Below are 22,462 nucleotides of genomic sequence, written 5' to 3'. Positions count from 1 at the left end.
ATCATTTCGTCAACTAGCTGGTCAAAATATCTCTCAACTCTATAAAAGGACATTAACAATTAATTCAATATTTAGTTTGAATATGAGCATGGAGTGTGATGATATAAAGGCTATCTCATTTGGGAAAAGATTATATTATGCTTTTTTTTTGGTACAGATTTTTTTTTTTTAATCAGCAATAATATATATGAAAGAGGACTGTCCACAAAACATGGAAAGAACTCACGGAACAATTACAAGGGGAGCGCTACAGCTGCCCCAGGCCCCCAGCACCCCAAAAAAGAAAAACCTGCCAGCCTAAACAGAACAACACGGCAACAGCAGCACCTAAACCCCACAAAACAAAAACAACAGAGCAACATATAGGGATGTAAAGAACACAAACAACAGAGCACCTAAGCACCCACTATCTGTTAGGAAGCTAGAACATTACTGGAAATTAAAGAAACAAAACAATAAAAAGTAAAGAACAAAGAAAAGATAAATAAACTAAAGAAAATAAAATAACATTTTCATTCATTTCATTGATTTGTATAGTGTGTCAAAGATACTATATATAGGGATGATAGTAACCCTAATGGGTCTAAAGACTAAAGACATAATTTAAAGGCCCAACTAGAAATACTTCAAAGGATAAACTAACATTATTTTACTTATAAACTGAATATATAAATTATTTATTTGAGTCTAATATAACTCTCTAACATTGCCGACGGGTTCACTTGAACCTTGTCCTCAAGGTTCAGAAACAAATCCGGAGGTTTGCGAGTTGGTGTGCGCGGTGGCCCAATTGAATTGTGGAAGAAGCTTAGTAATTCTTTAGGACCGTAAAGTTGAGACATAAACAATTTTGGCCCATGAAAACAATGTTCCAACACAAACAATTCTCTCAAGTCCAAGTATGAAGGTTGGTCAAATGGTTGGAAACAATTCTTGCGTGAAAAGAGCACATAAATGAAAATGTTTGTTGCAAATGTGAATTGGTGCAAAAAGACACATGAAATTTGTCCTTTGTGAAGCATAATGTTGGTGGCTCTTTGTGAAAACCGTTGGCACACAAATTGTGGGATTTTGAATCTTGTACCTGGCTTGCAATTACAAGGGACCAGCACTTTTAGTGTCCTGTGCAACGACGTGGAGTCGAAACAAGAGAGAAGGGGTGACACGTGGTGAGCTTCTATTCGCTGGTCAAGGTTCACACAAATTATACTTTTTGTGGACGGTTGGGATTGTGCCAAGGCTACTAGTTGAGCATCTAATGGTTGAGATTGGATAATATGAGTACCCAGAGAGAGAGAATTCAACCATATTTTTTGGGAAAACAATCCAAACCGTATGGAATACGAACAACGAGATACGAGTGGTGACAATGAAGATTGTGAATCCGGTGGTTTCGGAGGCGGCGACGGTGACAGCACACATGCGGCGACTTCGAGCGTTCCGCCGGGATCAAAAACAACACACGCACTAAGGAACATCTGACATATGAATCTGGTGGTTCTAGAGGCAGAGGAGTGAGATTGAGATTCGGTGACTCCGGCGATAGCGACGGCGGTAAGCTAGTGAACGATGGATGAGGTTGTGGTGTTAAGAACAAATGACTTTATCCGGTGGTTTTCGTGGCGGTTGCGGTGACGGAGTGATGTGGACTTCCGATGCTGGTAGATAACATGTTGAATCTGCGAGCTTCCTTTCTTTCACCATGCTTTTGATGTTGTTGCTCCTGGCTTGAAGATTTGCTACTCCTAGTCCTACTACATCTATTTTTCCATGTTTAATTGTGGAAGCATCTTCCAAAATTTCTGCATCTGATTCTTCTTCAGGCTTCTCCTTTCTTTCAAACTTCTCCTTCAATTGATGCAATTGCTGTTGAAAGGCCTCATGAATTTTTCTAGTCGACTCTGCCAATGATTTGCTCATCTCTTGAAGTGTTGCTTTGATAGAAAGATGGGAGTCATGAAGTTGCTCTTTCAAATCTTTTGTAGATTTTTTTTGAAGCTTCTGAAAAATCAATCAATGCTTTTTGGATATTCTCTAAAGTTTCAATTGCTTCAACAGATTGTGAATATGAGGATTGTGGTTGGGGTTGTTAGAAGAATTTGAAAATGGATGGTATGGGTTAGGTGGCGGTGAAGCTGAAAAGGAGTTTGGGTATCCATCAATTTGTGGGTTTGAGGTTGTTGAGTACGGCATGTTTGGGTTTGGTGGTGGTGGTGGTTGTTGAAGGTTGTAGTAGTAACGCAGGTTATCATAGCCATATGGGTTTGAAGGATGAAAATTGCTGTTCACACATTAGAGAAGGCTGGGACACACATGTAAAATACGCTTTTGCCCCCTCGGCAGTTAACTGCCGAGGAATTTGAATTCCGGCTGCAGTTAACTGCCGAGGAATTCCTCGGTAGTTAAGTGCCGAGGATTATGTTTCGTCAGATGAAACAGGAAACCTGCTCCCCCTACACACTATTTTCATCAACTTCCATACCATTTCATCCATTCATCCCCAAATTCAATAATTTTTTTCCATCAAATCTTTCCCCCAAATGATTCAAGCATCAAGAATAGGAGCTATCAACACACTCTAGACGTAAAAAAACAGGTATTGAGCATTTTAATCGATTTATTTTTTGGTTATTGTATGGGTATCTACGTTAGTTACGTAGAACTCTGGCATGGGGAATCTCGGTAGTTTACTGCCGAGGAAAACCTCGGTACCTTACTACCGATGAAAACCTCGGTAGTTAACTACCGAGGAACACTTAGGAAAAAAATTTGGTGCGAAAAAATGGCAACTACTGCCATTTTTTCAAAAAAAAATTTTTTTTTTTTTTGTTTTTTTTGTTTTAGTTCATTATGGCATTGATGTTTATGCATTAGTTAGTTGTTAATTCATATTTATGTGTTGTTTAATTATAGTAATGACCGAGAACGCGGAAGATGTTTCGGAAGAGACAAAACGTAATTTAGTCCAAATTTCCGGAGATGTCAAGCCGCCTAAGGTTGAAGTCAAACCAAACATTGAACAAGCTTCTAAATATGTTAGCCCCGGTGTCGTCCCACTTCAAGCCCACGAAGTGGACACGGCTAGGTTTTTTTCTGACGACATTAAGTCTCAAGATAGAGAAGAATTGCTTGGGTGGGTACGTTGTCAAGCAAATAAGGCGGGATTTACAATTGTTACACAAAGATCAAGCTTGATCCATCCAATATTGCGCCTAGTGTGTTAAAGGAGTGGAGCTCACAAAGTGCCTAAAAAAAAAACCAAAACATGCGACAACGGGCTCAAGAAAATGCGGGTGCTTGTTCATGATTAGTGGATATCAAAGTACGCAAACAAAGGAATGGGGATTGAACATTCTTAATGGAGTTCACAACCATGCCATGGAGCCGGCTTTAGAAGGACACATTCTTGCCGGTAGATTAAAGGAGGATGACAAGAAGATTGTACATGACTTGACCAAGAGCAAGATGCTTCCAAGAAATATTGTGATACACTTGAAGAACAAAAGACCACATTGCATGACAAATGTGAAGCAAGTGTACAATGAACGTCAAAAAATATGGAAGGCAAATAGAGGTGACAAGAAGCCGTTGCAATATCTAATCTCGAAGTTGGAGGAGCACAACTATACTTATTACTCAAGAACACATGGTGAAAGTAATACAATCGAAGATATCTTTTGGGCTCATCCAACATCCGTTAAGTTGTTTAACAATTTTCCAACGGTTTTGGTTATGGACTCCACCTACAAAACCAACTTGTATAAGATGCCAATGTTTGAGGTAGTTGGGGTAACTTCAACCGATTTGACATATTCGGTTGGGTTTGGATTCTTGATGCATGAGAAAGAGGAAAACTTTGTTTGGGTTTCAAAAATGTTGCGTAAACTTCTTACTTCAAAGATGAATATGCCTAAGGTGATTGTTACCGACAGAGATGGGTCTTTGATGAAAGCGGTTGGAATTGTTTTCCCGGAAAGTTATGGTATGAATTGTTACTTTCATGTGCAAGCAAATGTTAAACAAAGGTGCGTCTTAGATTGTAAATATCCTATGGGAAAAAAGGATGGGAAAGAGGTGAGTAATCGCGATGTTGTCAAGAAGATCATGAGGGCATGGAAAGATATGGTTGAATCGTCCACTCAAGAGTTATATGCAAATGCATTAGTGGAGTTCCAAGATGCTTGTAGTGATTTCCCTCCTTTCCTAGCCTATGCCATGACCACCTTGAATGAAGTGAAGGAGAAAATAGTGAGGGTATGGACAGACCGTGTGTTGCATCTTGGTTGTAGATCCACCAATAGGGTAGAATCGGCTCATGCTTTGGTGAAGAAATATTTGGACAATAGTGTCGGTGATTTGGGTACTTGTTGGGAGAAAATACATAACATGTTGTTGCTTCAACACACTGCGATACAAATAGCCTTTGGTCAGAGCGTTACCGTGTTGGAACATAGATTCAAAGATGTCACTTTGTACTCCGGCTTAGGTGGTCATGTGTCTAGATATGCTTTGGACAACATTGCTATGGAAGAGTCACGTTGTAGGGAAACGTTGTGCATGAACAAGGAAATTTGTGGTTGTGTTCAAAGGACATCTTACGGCTTACCATGTGCATGCGAAATTGCAACTAAACTCCTTGAAGAAAAGCCAATTTTATTGGATGAAATACACCACCATTGGCAAAGGTTACGCATGGGAGAAGAAAGTAATGAACTTGGTTTTTCGGTGGATGATGAGTTGAAGGGTATTGTAGAACGTCTCAAGAAACTCCCTTTCCAAATGAAGCTTGAAGTCAAGGAGGCTTTGCGGCAATTGGCATTTCCTGAAACCACCATGATGTCTCCACCACCACAAAAAGCAACAACCAAATGAGCCAAGAAAAAAGTGGACATTGCGAGGTCTAAAGGAAGAATTACATCCACTAGCCGGATCCCTTCTTCTTGGGAGGTTGTTGATTCCCAAAATCCGGATAGTCAACCGTCACCATCACCAACAACATCATCATATAAAAGGAAAAAAGGTGCTCGTCTTGGTAAAGCACCAATTTCCCCACTTCCACCACCTTCTCGGTATCCAAAGCCTAAGGCTATCCCGGTTATGAGACCTATTGATTATATGCCACGCTTCATGCTTCCATTTATTGAAAAAGTGGTGGATGTTATTGGCGATGGACATTGTGGATTCCGGGCTATAGCCGAGTTCATGGGCTTAACCGAACAAAATCATCTCATGATTCGTACACATCTTATTCAAGAATTAAAAGATCATAGAGATGATTATGTTGAAGTATTTGCGGGTGAGGATCGTTATAACTACATTTTAAATGGCTTACATCCTCCCGCAAATACAAAAAGTTGTGCACATCTTGTTGATAAGTGGTTGACTTTTCCGGACATGGGGCACATTGTTGCCAATTATTACAAAAGGTGTGTGGTTGTGTTGACAAATCTTGAACTTGGTAACTCGGAATCTTTTTTTCCACTAAGAGGGCCACCACCGCTGGGTAAGCAAAAAACTCCCATCATGTGCCTTGGGGTAATTCCTAATCACTTTGTGCTTATTTACTTGAGGAATGGTTGTCCACTACCTCCATAATCTACGGAGTGGCACAATCACAAGAAACAAGATGCGGTGACTTGGGAAGATGAGTATTTGGATCAACATGAGTTGTTCTGAAAGCTCATGGCTATTGAAAGTGGAAACAAACCGCCAAAACCACAAAAGGAATCAAACAAAGCGGCGCCTATTTTGTTGGACACTCTCGAAAAACCAAAGCAACAATTTGAAGTTATTGCGGAAGATGAGGAAGATTTTATGTCACTTGATCTTCTCCAATCACTTGGCAATTAACAAGGGATTTTTTGTCGGTGTTAGTCCTTTTTTTTGGTAGAAATTACACCGACGTATATTTTGGGGTCAAAATTGTAATGCCAATTTTTTGTGGCCAATATATAAGTAACATTATGTAATTGATATTGATATATATGATAATATGACTTTTATTTACTTGAAACTAGTGTAATACTTATTTATAGCTTATTAATGTTTACGCATTTGATTTATTCGTTATTACATTCCATTTAATTTTGTTCTAATCTATGATTACTTTGTTAAAGCTTTTGTCAAGTGAAACATGTCAGAGGTTGCAAGAATTGAAGGTCGTGTTAGGTATTGCTCGTTTAAAAAGACGGTTAAGGTTATGATAACACCGACGAACTCTATTGATGATTTGAAGACACAACTTAACACTTATTTTGAGCATCTTGGTGAAAATCAATATACACGTCACTTGTCTGCTCTAATGCCAATGATAGACCTAGGAGAAGATAGAGATGAATTCGCATGGAAAACGGCAAGCTATATGCCTTGGCTTATTAAAGACGATAGCGACGTCGGATTTATGTTTAGGAATATGGTGGAAAATAATGTATTATATATATATATATATATATATGTTCGTTCCATATGCAATTGTAATGAATGTAAGTAGGGATTTAATTTAATGATGTGTAATGATGTGTAATGACTTGTAATGTGTTGTTTGATTATGGACACTATGTTCCGTTTGGATGAATTTCAAACTTTTGTGTGGTTTGAACCAAATGTCGGTTTGATTTAATTATGGACATATGTAAAAGATATTGTATTTTTCTTGTTTATGCCCGAGTTTCATTGTTGTATAATTTGAATTGCCTATGGAAATGCTCTGGTGAAATTACAGGTCAAAACTGGCCTAAAAACGGCTTGGTAAGGGTTAGCATTAATGCAGGACCTGCTGTCTGCATAAATGCTTTCCTCGGCAGTTAACTGCAGCCGGAATTCAAATTCCTCGGCAGTTAACTGCCGAGGGGGCAAAAGCGTATTTTACAAGTGTGTCCCAGCCTTCTCTAATGTGTGAACAACAATTTTCTTGAAGGATTTGTGTATTGGTTAGGTGATGGAGGTGAAATGTTGGGGTAGTGCGGAGTAGCAAAGGTGTAGTAACATGGATGAGTATAGGTATGATCGGCCATGGGAGGGGTTGAAGTTCAAGAATGAAAGCACCAATGTTAGGAAGCTAGAACAACATTACTGGGAATTAAAGAAACAAAGCAATAAAAAGTAAAGAACAAAGAAAAGATAAATAAACTAAAGAAAATAAAATAACATTTTCATTCATTTCATTGATTTGCATAGTGTGTCAAAAACACTATATATAGGGATGATAGTAACCCTAATGGGCCTAAAGACTAAAGACCTAATGGGCCTAAACTAACATTATTTTACTTATAAACTGAATATCTAAATTATTTATTTGAGTCTAATATAACTCTCTAACACTATCTTATCTAGAAAGACACTCTCTTGGATTCCAACACCACTCATAAAATAAGCAAGTCGGTATTTTCACCCTATTCATACACCAATGCCAAGATATGACCTTGACTTGTTCCACCATTTCGTCAATCCCCGAAATTACATTATTAAATATTCGACCATTCCGCATCTTCCAAACAATCCAAATCACTGCATTCCAAATCACCAACAGCCCTTTTCTTGATTTCTTGGGGGTACAAAGCACTTGACCAACCAATGAAGTGAGTCGACAAATTAGGAGGAGTTATAAAATTGATTTGCATCCAATTCATAACCCCCCTCCAAACTTGAGAAATAAAATTACAATGGAGGAACAAATGGACACTTGTTTCATCAACCAAACCACAAAAAACACACCTCTATGAATCTTGACTAGATAACAGCCTTCTCTTTGCAAGATTGACCTTTGTTGCGAATTCGATGAAAAAATCACACCAATAATAAACTTGATGTGTGGAGCAATGGATAATTAAGCAACCAAAATCAAAGTGTATGGAACAATTATAATCACAAGCAAAAGTAGAAAACAACGAGGAAAAAGAAGAGAGAACACAAAAGAATTTGTTGACCCAGTTCGGTCCAAATTGACCTAGTCTGAGGGAGAGAGCAGCCCTCCGTTCCACTATATGATGAATAACGTTACAAAGAGGTATTGAGTTACAAGAATCAGTCTCCCGCCTAATTCTACCCAAATCCTAGCCTCCTCCCGTAACCAAGAGACTCAATCCTAATAGTGTTTCCCAAGGTGAATCAACCTTCAAACCCTAGTTTGTTGTCAATAGACAAACTCTATACAAACCCTAGTTTGATTCCTAAACCCTTGTTTCAGCCCCCTCTATCTCAAGGTTTACACTGATACATTGCCTATATTTATAGTAAAAGTAACTCCCATAAAATTGTACCAAATCTGGCCCAAAAAATACTTTTCTGAAAAATAACAGCACGCAAAATCGGGCCCCAATTTTCCAAATCGGGCGCCGATTTTTCCAGCACCAAACTGCTCCAACCTGCAGCCAAAATCGGGCCCCGATTTCTCAAATCGGCCACAGATTTCCACTTCCAGCAAACATCAATTTTGGCCCCCAAACTCCAATTTTGAGTCACTTTCACAACAATCTCCACCTTGACTCCAAATTAGTGATGATGCCAATATAACATCAACACCTTGCTGCTCTTTCCCTTGCTTCCCACTACACCAAGTAGCTCCACAAGTTTACACCCTAACCTCTTCAGCCATCGGAATGTCTTCCGCCTTCTCGAAGATGCTTGTAGTCCAACTACGCTAGGAATTTCAGGTAGTTCTACAAGACTATACCATAACCTCTTCAATACGAGACATCTCCCGCTTCCTTGAAGATCTACTTGTTCCCAATCACCCTTGGCTTTTAGAGTAATCCACAAGTATACACCTCAACCCCTTCAGCCCTCGGAATGTCTTCCGCCTTCTCGAAGGTCTTTGCAGTCCAACTACGCTAGGAGTTTTAGGTAGTTCCACAAGCATTCACCATGACATCTTCAACACAGGACATCTCCCACTTCCTTGAAGATCACCTTGCATCCAATCACCTTTGGCCTTTTTTTAGGGTAATCCCGCAAGCCGTGCTATACATTCTTCAACCTCCGGAATGCCTTCCGTCTTCATGAAGAAATCTCTTGCTCACCATAGAGCATAGCACCCAAGGTCCTCCATAGTCGTACCATTACCGGTGTGTTTAACTCCACCTCAAGCTGAGTGTACTCTACCTCGACTAGCAAATGCGTACATCCCACTATGTCTTCAACCTTCAAACTCCACCTCAACAGGTAGATCATGAGTATTGTTGCCTCTACCTCTCCAGACTGATCATGAGTATTTTTACCACCGCCTCTCCAGGCTGATGTTGAGTGTTTAACGTCTCTCCAGACGACCACCGCTCCACTAGGCATCACTCTCAAGGTGAGACACATCACTTTCTTCATCCTCCAAACAACACCATACCATCAGAGCACCCGCATCCTCAACACGCAACTTAATGTTCTCCAAATCACCAATGATTTTGTTGAACTCCACAAGTAGCTCCATGACGGCCTTTGACTCCACCATCCTGAATGAGTAGAGTTGTTGCTTTAGGAATTGCCGATGAGCCAAAGACTTTGTCATATACAAAGATTCCAACTTTGCCCTCATTGATGTCGCGGTTGTATCCTTTGCTACTTCTCTCAAAACTTTATCCCCGAGGCACAAGACAATGGCACTCCTGGCCTTGTCCACCATCTCGGTTTTCTCCTTTCGTGACATGGTGACCGGTAACGAACCTTCACCCTTCAAAGTTTTCTCACACTTCTGCTGTATTAACACCGCTTCCATCTTTACCTTCCATAATCCAAAATCGTTATCTCCGGTAAACTTCTCAATATCCCACTTCGAACCCATGGTACTAAATTATCCTTTGACCCTTGCCCCACGGTGGGCGCCAATTCTTGCGAATTCGATGAAAAAATCACACCAATAACAAACTTGATGTGTGGAGCAAGGGATAATCAAGCAACCAAAATCAAAGTGTATGGAACAATTATAATCACAAGCAAAAGTAGAAAACAGCGAGGAAAAAGAAGAGAGAACACAAAAGAATTTGTTGACCCAGTTCGGTCCAAATTGACCTAGTCTGGGGGAGATAGCAGCCCTCCGTTCCACTATAGGATGAGTAACGTTACAAAGAGGTATTGAGTTACAAGAATCAGTCTCCCGCCTAATCCTACCCAAATCCCAGCCTCTTCCCGTAACCAAGAGACTCAATCCTAATAGTGTTTCCCAAGGTGAATCAACCTTCAAACCCTAGTTTGTTGCCAAGAGACAAACTCTATACAAACCCTAGTTTGATTTCTAAACCCTTGTTTCAGCCCCCTCTATCTTAAGGTTTACACTGATACATTGCCTATATTTATAGTAAAAGTAACTCCCATAAAATTGTACCAAATCTGGCCCAAAAAATACGTTTCTGAAAAATAACATCACGCAAAATCGGGCCCCAATTTTCCAAATCGGGCGCCGATTTTTCCAGCACCAAACTGCTCCAACCTGCAGCCAAAATCGGGCCCCGATTTCTCAAATCGGCCACCGATTTCCACTTCCAGCAAACATTAATTTTGGCCTCCAAACTCCAATTTTGAGTCACTTTCACAACAACCTTTGTTGGAATGCGATCAAGAATCAACTTCCAAGAGAAAGCCAAGGCCTTTGACGGTGCCCTACAATTCCACAACTCTCAGAATAGCACCCCCTCCTCCCTTGAGACCTCTTCCTCCGTTAAATCCAACTTTTGGAGACAAACATAGCAAGATTTAACGGAAAAAACACATCCCTCACCCGGCTTCCACACCCACTTATCCGGTTCCACTCCCACCACCACCCCCACCAAAACCACCTTAAGATTATGTAACAAGTCTCTTTCCCACTCAAACAACTCTCTACGCCAAATAAACTCCCAACCATCGGCCCCACCCCCTTTCCACACATCTCCCACACAACAATCTTGGTTAATTGCAAGAGAATAAAGTCTCGGAAATGTCACACCAAGGGGCTCATTATTCACCCAATTTTCCTTCCAAAAGAGAGTTCCCCTACCATTGTTCACCTTCCTAACTAATTCTCTATCAAACCACCTATCCCCTCCCTCCACACCCAACGCCATCAAGTCACGCCACCAACAAGATGAGTATGACGACCACCCCTCCCCTTCCAACTCCACTCGCCTCCCCACTCTTGGTCCATATTTACTCGCGAATACCAACTTCCAAAGTGACCCATCTTCACATAACAATCTCCACCTCCACTTGGCTAAGAGACTCATATTCATCTTCCTAATATCTTTGACACCTAAACCCCCTTTTTCTTTAGGTTGGTAAATCTTATTCCACCTAAGCCAACAAGTCTTCCTCCCTCCACTCCCCACCCCTCCCCAAAGAAAACTTCATTGCAAGCTAACCACCTTCTTAACCACCTTCACCGGCATCTTCAAAAAAGACAAATAAAAAATTGGGATCGAATTAAGCACGGAGTTTAAAAGGATAACGCGACCTCCTAAACTAACATACTTATTCCCCCAAGAATTTAATTTACTTCTCAATTGATCCAACAAAGGTTCCCACGTTGACAATTTGTGAGCATTAGCTCCCACCGAAAGTCCCAAATATGTAAAAGGAAAAGACCCCAACTTAAAATTAAGGAAATTACTAGCCATCTCCAAAAAAATGCGGAGACACATTAACACCCAAAAGGCAACTTTTATGGAAATTCACCTTGAGCCCGGAAACCATTTCAAACCCCCTTAAAATCGCCTTTAAAGTCCATAAATTCTCCATCGTCGCCTCTCCTATACAAAGAGTGTCATCCGCATATTGAAGGTGAGAGACCACCACCCCTCCCCTAGCCACCTCAAAGCCTTTAAACAAATTTCTCCGTACCGCATTTTCCATAAGACCACTAAAACCCCCCGCCACCAAGAGGAAAAGGAAAGGCGCCAAAGGATCCCCTTGCTTTAGGCCTCTTTGAATATTAATTTCTTCGGTTGGACTACCATTCACAAGAATAGACATACTCCCACCACACACACAAGCTTTCATCCAAGATATCCACTTCTCTACAAAACCAACCCTCCTAAGCATGTATTCCAAAAAACTCCAATCCACCGAATCATACGCCTTTTCAAAGTCCACCTTAAGAATTATCACTTCCTTTTTCCTTCTCTTGGCCAAATCCACCACCTCATTCACCACCAACACCCCATGCACCAAATGCCTCCCTTTAAGAAAGGCCGATTGAGACGTGGAAATAACGGAATTCATCACCTTTGCCAACCTACCGGCCAACACCTTTGAGAGGATTTTATACCAACTTCCCAATAAGGAAATCGGTCTAAACTCCTTGAGAGACAACAAAACTTTCACTTTCGGGATAAGCGTAACAAAATATGCCAATAGACATTTAGGGAACACATCATGTAGAGAGCAATTACCCTCTTCGAAAATAGTTTTGAAATTCACTCCATCAAATTTCGGCCTCTCCCACTCCTCACTAGATACTTGGTTTTTGAAATACTCCACTACCACCCTTCTTACTCCCTCCACATCATTCACCCAACCATCCCCATCCTTAAGAATTTTGATACCATTCCGGTTAGCTCTACTCTTCACACACCTATGGAAGAATTTTGTGTTACCATCCCCCTCCTTAAGCTACTTGGACTTTGATCTTTGACACAAAGTCGCCTCTTTGCTCTTCCACAATTTCCACAACTCCACAAACTTCGTCTTCCTCTCCTCCACCTCTACTAAAGATAACAACCCCTCCTCACTCTTCAAATCCAACATCTCTATATCCTCCTTCAATTTAAGCAATCTCAAGTCGACATTACCATACTCCTTTCTACTCCATTCTCTAATATCCTCTTTCTACCCTTTCAATTTATCTTTCAACACAAAACCCATTCACCCAACCCCTCCATACTTCCTCCACGCCTCCTCCACCACCTTCTTGAAGCTACTATTCTCAAGCCAAAAATTATTAAAACGGAACGGCTTAGGGCCCCAATCGATGACATCCACCTTCAACACCAATAGGCAATGATCGGAAACATCTCTAGGTAGTGCCCAAAGTGAATAATTCCCCCAACAATCCGCCCACTCCTCCGACACCAAGGCCCTATCAATTCTACTCATCGCCCTACCATTCGGTTGATACCAAGTAAACTTTCTACCCACCAAATTCACATCCTCCACCTCCAAATCTACCAACGCCCTATTAAAAAGAACCCTTTCCAACCTACCTTTCGAAGAAACCGACGGATTTACCCCCCTTCGCTCCTCCGGCTCCAACGCCGAGTTGAAATTACCAATAAAACACCACACTCCCCTTCCTAAAGATCTTCTAAGCACCACCAACTTCTCCCATAACCGCCTTTTTTCCGAAAGTTCACACTTCGAATAGACATTCACCACAAAACACCTTTTTCGCTCCACTCCCTATTCAAGACACACACCAACTAGACCATCCCCCACAAAAGAGTAATAAAAATTTGCCGCCGACTTATGACAAATAGATAGAATACCGCCACTATTTCCTTCCGATGGGAGATACACCCATTGGAAATCATTATTGTAACATCCCAGACGACTTTAAGCATTGCCAACTGACCCTACAAACCAACACGAGTCTTTTCAGCGTGTTTTGTCCTCACTCGCACGCTTACCGGGAAAGTTCCCAGTAGGTCACCCATCCCAAAATTGCTCCAAGTCAAGCACACTTAACTGTGGAGTTCTTATGGAATGAGCTACCGAAAAGAAGATGCATATTGTTGATATAGGTAGTACCTAACAATTCTTATAAGCCTTCCTTCAACCATGTAGTCCCATACCTACACGGCCTCAGGATCCCTCTCATTCTGATATGATTCGGTTCCTCTAGAAACTGTCGAGAGCCGCTCATTGTCATGCCTTGTGCACCGGCGATCACTCCCATGCTCTCATCAGCCATGGGTGTTACATGCCCACCAGCTTCCGCCTGGTTCGTCCCCGAACCACACCGTACTGGGAAAGGTCTTATTTGATACCATTTGTAACATCACAGACGACTTCAAGCATTGCCGACTGACCCACAAACCAACACGAGTCTTTTCAGCGTGTTTTGTCCTCACTCGCACGCTTACTGGGAAACTTCCCGGTAGGTCACCCATCCCAAAATTGCTCCAAGTCAAGCACGCAACCAACACGAGTCTTTTCAGCGTGTTTTGTCCTCACTCGCACGCTTACCGGGAAACTTCCCGGTAGGTCACCCATCCCAAAATTGCTCCAAGTCAAGCACGCTTAACTGTGGAGTTCTTATGGAATGAGCTACCGAAAAGAAGATGCATCTTGTTGATATAGGTAGTACCTAACAATTATTATAAGCCTTCCTTCAACCATGTAGTCACATACCTACACGGCCTCAGGATCCCTCTCATTCTGATGTGATTCGGTTCCTCTAGAAACTGTCGGGAGCCGCTCATTGTCGTGCCTTGTGCACCGACGATCACTCCCCTGCTCTCGTCAGTCGTGGGTGTTACAATTATCCCCCCATAAATTACGGCACACCAACTCGGACACCATCTCCATTTTTGTTTCTTGAATAGCCAAAAAGTCGACTTTGTAGTTTCTCACCAACTCCTTGATTTTCTTTCTCTTCAAAACTCCACCCAAACCTTTAATATTAAATGATAACACTATCATTAAATACCCATCGTCGTCCCCTTCGGTAGTCTTCTACCAAAATCGACATCCTTGGCTACAACCATTCTATCAACTACTCGACCATCCGCCATAGAAAAAGTTATGCCTAACTCCTTCTCCACACCTAACAATCTCTCGGCATCCACCTCTTTCCCACGTTCATCTCTCATTTCCTCCAAAGGGGTGTCCGGTACCCCACCCTCCTCTTCATTCATTAGGAATTGAACACCGGACATAGGCAATTGTGAACAACTCGGTAAAACCACCTCTAACTCTCCTCCTACAATAGCCGCACACCCCTCCTTAGCCTCCTCCATGCTTTCACCCCCTTTAGATTTTTTAACTCCACCCTCACCCACTTCCTTCCCTCTTCCTTTCTTGCCATTGACCGCCAACTCTTTCAACGCCATACACCTTGGTGCACCCAAACTTGTGCTACCCTTCTTGGGTTTTTTAATTTTTCCAGCCCCCCTTTTCTTCAAAATGATTTCTGGAACATATTCATTTTCAGAAATATTAGATAACCTAGGCCCAGCATCCAAAAGCCCATTAGCTTGCCTCACTTCCTCCAAAACCGGACCCACCACAGCTTTTGGAACATCCAACTCCTCCTCATGAAGAATCACGCGCTCTTCCTCCATATATTCCTCAACCACACGCGCAGATTATATTATGCTTTAATTAATTATTATAAAAATATCTTATTTCTTACATTGTTTCTTTTTTTCCATAAACAAATTCAAAATAGTGGACATAATAACTGTTAGTGTAACTTAATTTTACATTGACATTCATTAATTTTAAAATACTGTTATGAAAGTGAATTGATGTGGTATTTTGACAAAATTGAATAAATCTAGTGTATACTAGTTTACACTGACGCCTGACGGTGCATATCCTATAAATCCATACAAATACTATTTATGATGTCTTAATACAAATACTTGAAATTAAACGGAAAACAAAATGAAAATAAAAGTGACATCTTCATAAACAAGAAATAAGAAAATAGAAAATAAAAGTGATATACTAGTTTACTAATATCATATGAACATTGTTACCTTTCATTCTGTGGAAAGAAATAAAGGCCAATGCTCATATTATTTGTTCCATATTTTTTGAAACTCTTTGGCCACACAGCTAAATTGGACAAATGCGACGATCACGACGGTAGATAACTCTCTATGATCATTATATCCTGAAACCATTGAAGAATTACCATGCACTTGGTTTAAATCTAATGATTGTAATGCATAATGCATTAGAACTTCGACCATCATCGCTACCACCAGTCCACCACTGTCGTGATCGTCGCCTTCGCGCTTCACCATGTAGATAACAGTATTGCTTGAATGACATAGTTTTAAAACTCGGCTCGGTCATCGACTCGGTAAGCGTACCGGGTCACTGGGTTAATGGTCGAACCACTGAGTCATTGGTTGAACCGCATGACTGAATCGGATTAAACCGAATAACATGGCTAGATGACTCAGTTTAAGATTAAATCTTTATAGGTAATTAGCCCAATTAAATCGGATTGAACCAATGACTCGGCCACTTAAAAACTAAAAAACTGACATATAATATGTGTAATAATATTTATATAACTATATATTTTTTTAAAGAGTATAGCTATATTTTGATGTGTATATGTTTTCTAGGGGAGAGATGATAAGATATTACTATTATTGTGATTTGTGTAAATAATATATTTAATAATGAAATACTACTTACTATGTCTAAAAACATATTGTCTACTTAAATATATATAATAAATTTTATTTGAAAACAAAAACTACTAATTGTTGCGGTGGTTAAGTTCCCCTTTATTCCTTTTGATGTGTATGGTCCGATTCCCATAATCCCCAACTTTTTCAAATTCTGATTTTTTCTACAAAGTTTAAAAGTCAGAGTATTTATGGTTTATGGTGTTAAATAGCATTAAACTGAATATTTAAAAAAAAAAGCATTAAACTAAAAAAAAGTCTGACCATTACGGTATTAAACAGCATTATGGAGCATTAATGGATTTAATTAATACTCCCTCAGGTCAATATTATAAGCAAAATTTGACTTTTTAGATACATTGAATAATTAATGTATCTAGTCTTTATTATAGACTAGATACATTAATTATTCAATGTATCTAAAAAGTGAAGTTTTGCTTATAATAGTGACCGGAGGGAGTAAATAATTATGATAAAAAAACTATTGAACCGGATTGGGTCCGAAAACAGGCCGAGTCGCCGGTTTAATCCGGTTTTTAGCAAGTCTTACCGGTTTCTACCGGTTTATTCACATAACCCTTGCAGCTGCAACATTCCTGCCAACTGATCCTAGGTTAGAATGAGACAGCTGACACCGGTCGGCAGCAAATTAGATATGTCCACATTATGCTAGTTACCACAGTTTAACCAAGGATCTTTTGCTAATCTTTCAACAAACAAAGTCGGTGCTTGCGGTGCATAGAAAGATGATCGATAGGGGAAATGTTCGGAATGCTGAAGTTCTAATCAAATGGAAAGTCTTGCCTCTTAAACATGACACTTGTGATTGTTCATCCTTGAGGATAAGGATGCTAAGGGGAGGGTATTGTTAGTTACAGGAATAAAGTGTTAGATAATTAGTTTATTTTAAATAATATTAGTATATTTACCCGGCGTTGCCTGGGTTAAACATATAATTAAGGATGACCAAAAATTTGTTTGTGATATCCGCAAACAAAATTCACGACGGATACATGACAAATATCTTAATGAGTACACGTTAATAGAATAAAATAAACCATATTTTAAGTAACCGTAAATTAGTAGAAGCACTGGCGGTTGAAATTAACTAGATTTAGTAACATCATTAACTCACATAGAGTAAAATTCCTTCAAAAAAAAATTCACATTGAATAAAATAAACATTTTTCAAGTATTGAGACTCTCTATAGAAATTAGGGTAGCCGAGTTTGCATGGAAATTAGGGTAGCTGAGTTTGCATTGAAATTATGGTATTCTGTTTCTAAACGTATTGAATAAGTGTACAACAACTTGTAAAAAAAAAATCTACAGAAACAATATATATATATACACACACACAATATATATACACACACACAAACGATGACACAACATGATATGAATGAAAAACTCATTATATAGGAGAAATATTAGGGATTGCTGCATTTTAAAGGGAATTTGTTAGGTTAAATTGCTGCTAACCTAATGCAACATTTTAGAGGAAAATTATTAGGTTAAGTTGCTGCAGACCTAATAAAATTAATAAATAAGGATATACTTTATGTTATTTTACTCTTTTAGCCTTGAGGGTTGTGCCTCATTTTAAATAAATTTGGTCACGTGCCTCATTTGCAATCAATCAAACATTTCAAAAATTATCTTCTCTCTAAAACCTAAAACTCTCATTCAACACTATTCGCACATGACTTCTCTTTTGTACCGTATTCTATTCTAAATCATTAGAATTCCTACATTGAGACTTAGATTTTATCAGTTCGTCCCTAGAATCCATTTTTACCGTCTTAGTCGGGATTCGAACTCCGGACACCACAAAAAAAAAATATGGGAGAGAACAATATGGCTAATTATATTTTTTTAGTAAAATAATTTTCAAGTATTTGATGCTGATGTGTTCAAAAGAAACACTTTGATTGAATGATAGTGTAAAGTTGAGTTTAAACGATCAGTGCATATCCATTTGCACTCTTTGAATTTCATAATTTTTTTTAAGAATCTAAATTAAAATAGAGTAAATTACGCTCCTCTCCCCTAAAAGAAGATTAAATTACATTCCACTACTCTCTTAAGTTAAAATATAGACTCCCCTCCCTTGAAAAATAAAACTTGTACTCCCCTCTCCGATGAGATGCTTGAATTACAACCATCTCCCTTAATAATTAAATATGCACTACAATTTAACATAAATAAATATTTTTATGATATCTACTAATTTTAAAACACCATTTAAGAAAAAAATTCTTTTTTTTTTTTAAATTTAAGTGTCAATGATAATTAAATTTAAATATTGTTATTAATTTTATAACTTAGAATATAAAATTCATTTTAAAACAATCATATTTTATTTTGTGTTATTTTATATTTTATAATTTATAATAAGGTTTATTTTTTGACAAAATATAGGGTTTAAAACTAGATGTTAGTAAAATTGTAAATAAAAAATAAAGAAAAATATGAATTTGAATTTTGATTATATTAAAGTGGACCCACAATACTATTTTTCTTCGGAGTGTGTTCGATTTTTTTTTTATTGATAATTACTAGAAATAAAAAAAACTTATTAAGGGAGGAAACTTTAGATTTTAACATAAGAGGGGTGGAGAATGTAATTCAAGCTTCTTTCAGGGGTGAGAGTGAAATATTTTCTAATATGTTTTGCATAAGAGGCGAGGAGGAGTGTATATTTTAACCTATGAGAGCAGTTGAATGTAAGTAATTCACATTTTCTAAGGGAGGGGTGTGTAATTTACTTTTAAAAATAAGTTTCCCTCATTATTCGTATCACTCGTACATGTTTTGATAGGTATTGTCAAACGAAACCCTAATCAAGAGACTTTGAGAAGAACGGTGATAGCAACAGTTTCAAATGGATGAAGATGACATTGTCGAAATTCATCCCTTCAAAGAGCATAAACGTGTATGCATGCAAGCTTCTATGTTCATTGCTTTCGCGTTTTGCTTTCACTTTTCTTCAATTTCATTATGGATTAATTGCTATAAGTGATTCTCTTGCTATATATCGTATATTCGTATGCTTAGAGAGTTGTTTTGTTTCCTTATAATTTAGGGTTTGAATACATCGAGTGCCAAAAAAAATCATTTTGGGGTAACATTTTGAGAACTATACACTGAGTTTCCAAAAAAAAAAAAAAAAAAACAAAGACTTTATTTAGGTCTTTTGGGATGATGGAATTTAAGGATTTTGGGGTAACATAGGTCCCGTTTGGATAAACATTTTAATTTGTAGCTTATAGCATAAACGCACAAAAGCACATAAAGAGCCCCCTTATTTTTTAAACCTAAAGATGAAATCGAGAGTTGTTTCTGTTTTATCAATGTATAGTTTTACAATTTTTGTTTAGGTTTGTGGAGATTTGTTTATGGAGATTCCTTTGGCACTCTTTTTTTACAAAGCTGAATTTTAACATGAGTCTCATTTATTTATTTATTTAATTAAAATACCAATAGAAAACTTACTTGTTGTATGTATATTTAAAGCAAGTGGGGTGCATAGACAATATTGAACACATATGCAGATGATCTTACCAAAGAAGCATTCTGCTTTTTTGTTTATTCTGAAAGATGCACAATCAATGCAAATTTCTATAATTTGTCTACGCTTGCAAGTGTTTCTGAAGTTTCTATTTTTCTGTTCTCACATATGAAGAATGTAATTTACATTTGCAGGCCATTTTGCATAATGTGTTTGATATTGACAATGGTGATGACTCTGAGGATTTAGTGATAATTGGTGAAAAAGTTAGTAAAAGTAACAAGAGGGAGGTAATTGAAACCATTCATCAAGTTGTTGTTTGTATACGATGTTATTTTTCATTTCTTGCAATAGATTGATATTATCTTTTCGTACTTGTCGGGAAAAGATTTGGACCGGTAAGTTGAATTGAGTCTTCAAACTGTAACTCTTTGGTATCATATGAAGATGATGACTGCATTGGTATCTTTTTGTATGAATATACAAATGTAGATTAATATGCTTTATCACAAGAACAATTATATAAGACCACTTGGATTGGTCTGGCCGTGATGACTTGGGTTCTTGGAGTGTGCTACTCTTTGAGATATAGGGTTCGATTCTCCTCGGTGTCAATTATGGTGGACTAGTTTAGCCTCTTAAAAAAAAAAACTGAGAACCTTTGATATGGTTGTCAAAATGTATACTAGTTTTGATGTGTGGAGCACATTTAAAATAGTATTTGGTATGATATGCTAAAGATAATCATGTGACAAACTCCTATCCATATGATATGACCCTGTATTTGTTTAGGATATAATGATTGTAATTTGATATTGTAGGGCATTCGGCATGATGTGATTGACATCGATGAGAGTGACGACTCTGATGATTTTGTGATAATTAGTGAAGACGTTAGTAAAAGTAACAAGGGGAAGACAATTGAAACCATTCATAAAGTTGTGGTATGTATACGATATTATCTTTTTTCTCAGATCCTATTTTGGGATATGTTTAATTATATGTTTTGCTTCATGTTCTTGAAGCCTGGTTACCGTTTGATATCACAGAATTTCAAATAAGTATGCTTTATGACAGGCACACTCGGATAATGTCGACATATCTCGTGGAATTGCGGCACCAGAATCTGACCTAATCTTGAAGGAAAGTAAATTTGAAATGCAACCAGAAGCTACAAATAGTCATGTGAAAGATATCCAAATACCTAAAGAGGACAGTTCGAATTTGCAAGTCAAAATGAAGAATGTTGCTCAATCCTCTAGAATAGGGTTGGCTACTCCTCAATTATTTTCACGAGCAGGCCCTTGTAAAAAGAAATCAACTACATCAAAGCGAAGCGGGGATGATTCGAATACTCCATTAGGAGAACTAATTGCAAAAGCATTGAATTCCAAGGCTTATTCGAAAGCTCTACAATTCCAAAAAAAAGCTGCAGGAAAGGCATTGAGAAATTTTGGCCGCCCTAGACGTGCTAAGGTAATTTTTTTATATTTTGATAATATATATATGTGCAAAACTGAGGTGCGAAGATGAATGAATTTTTCATGTTTTATTTCTTTACTATTCTTCTGATTTACACTTCTCTGAATTTTCTCTTCAATTGATTTTTGCTATTTTTTTTTCATTCTAATTTGCAGAGAAAAAACTGCGGTCTATGATTGATTTTCTTGACGGTTTTCCAATGCTGCTGAGATGCTGTTGGTTATAACATTTATGTTTGAGATCATCAATTACTCCAATGTGTTTCAATCACATGATTATGTGAACTATATATTTTATTGATATAAACTCCTATATTATTGGAAGCTTGATTCATTTGTTTAATTTTTATTTTTATTTTTGAAGGGATTCATTTGTTTAGTTGTTTTTTAGTGGTGTTACAAAGAAACAAAGCAAAAGGAAACAAAAAAAAAAAAAACACTACATAGCTATTTTATTTCTCAAAAGGAGAGACTCTAAGCCATCTGGAGGACTATCCCAGTTAGCTGAAGAAGCGGAATGAGTATCATTCTTATCCATAAAATTAGCACATATATTTTGCTCCCTTGGAATATTCACTAAATTGTCCCACGGTTCAAGGCATCTGAGATTTCTAATAACACATAGGCATACACATGCAAACTTACATTTGCCACATTGAGAATAAGGTCTATCGCTGCCAAACAATCACTCTCGCAGATGAAGTGTATATAGCCGAGATCATAACAAGTTGTGATCCCAAATTGAATAGCACGAAGTTCCGCCAAAAGTGCATCACCACCATTTATTTAGTTGTTTAGTTTAATATTGTATGTCACGAAGAGAAGAATTAAGTTTATTGCCAACCTCTTTTCACAAGAATATAATTTAGTTTTATTTTATTTCCAAGCTTTATTGACGTGGGACACCAAGTTTATTAATTCAATTTGAGTTAGTTAAGAAGAATAAAAGTCCTCTCAATTTGGTTTACCATTGACATAAAAAATGTCCTCTCGTATTTATGTTGCCATTGTTCCAAGGGATTTACTTTTTTTTTCCGCATTATCCATTTCTTGCGCATCCTATTTTGTTCTGAAAGTGTCCTTGAGGATTTTCGAATTATATAATCTAAAATGAGTTTACTCCCCTGTTTTTGGGAGGAAAATGA

At 38.2% G+C, this 22,462-nt stretch overlaps 1 protein-coding gene and 1 long non-coding RNA gene across 2 annotated transcripts; both read left to right on the top strand.

Annotated features, from left to right (window-relative positions):
- The first annotated feature begins 1,264 nt into the window (after positions 1–1,264).
- On the top strand, positions 1,265–6,568 carry LOC146914251 (uncharacterized). The gene is made up of 2 exons (XR_015014054.1): positions 1,265–2,596; positions 6,117–6,568. It is a non-coding gene; the product is annotated as an uncharacterized LOC146914251 (long non-coding RNA).
- Positions 6,569–19,219: 12,651 nt separating this feature from the next.
- On the top strand, positions 19,220–21,494 carry LOC146914250 (uncharacterized). The gene is made up of 5 exons (XM_085721029.1): positions 19,220–19,372; positions 20,031–20,126; positions 20,658–20,780; positions 20,914–21,312; positions 21,474–21,494. The coding sequence occupies exons 1-5, from the start codon at positions 19,220–19,222 to the stop codon at positions 21,492–21,494; spliced, it is 792 nt and encodes a 263-aa protein (XP_085577155.1).
- Positions 21,495–22,462: the final 968 nt, after the last annotated feature.

This window comes from Medicago sativa, chromosome 6 (assembly GCF_051527215.1).
Source record: "Medicago sativa cultivar Bolivia chromosome 6, Bolivia_mono, whole genome shotgun sequence".
Classification (NCBI taxonomy): domain Eukaryota; kingdom Viridiplantae; phylum Streptophyta; class Magnoliopsida; order Fabales; family Fabaceae; genus Medicago; species Medicago sativa.
The sequence above is the reverse complement of the archived record's forward strand: the minus strand, read 5'-3'. Positions and strand labels throughout refer to the sequence as shown.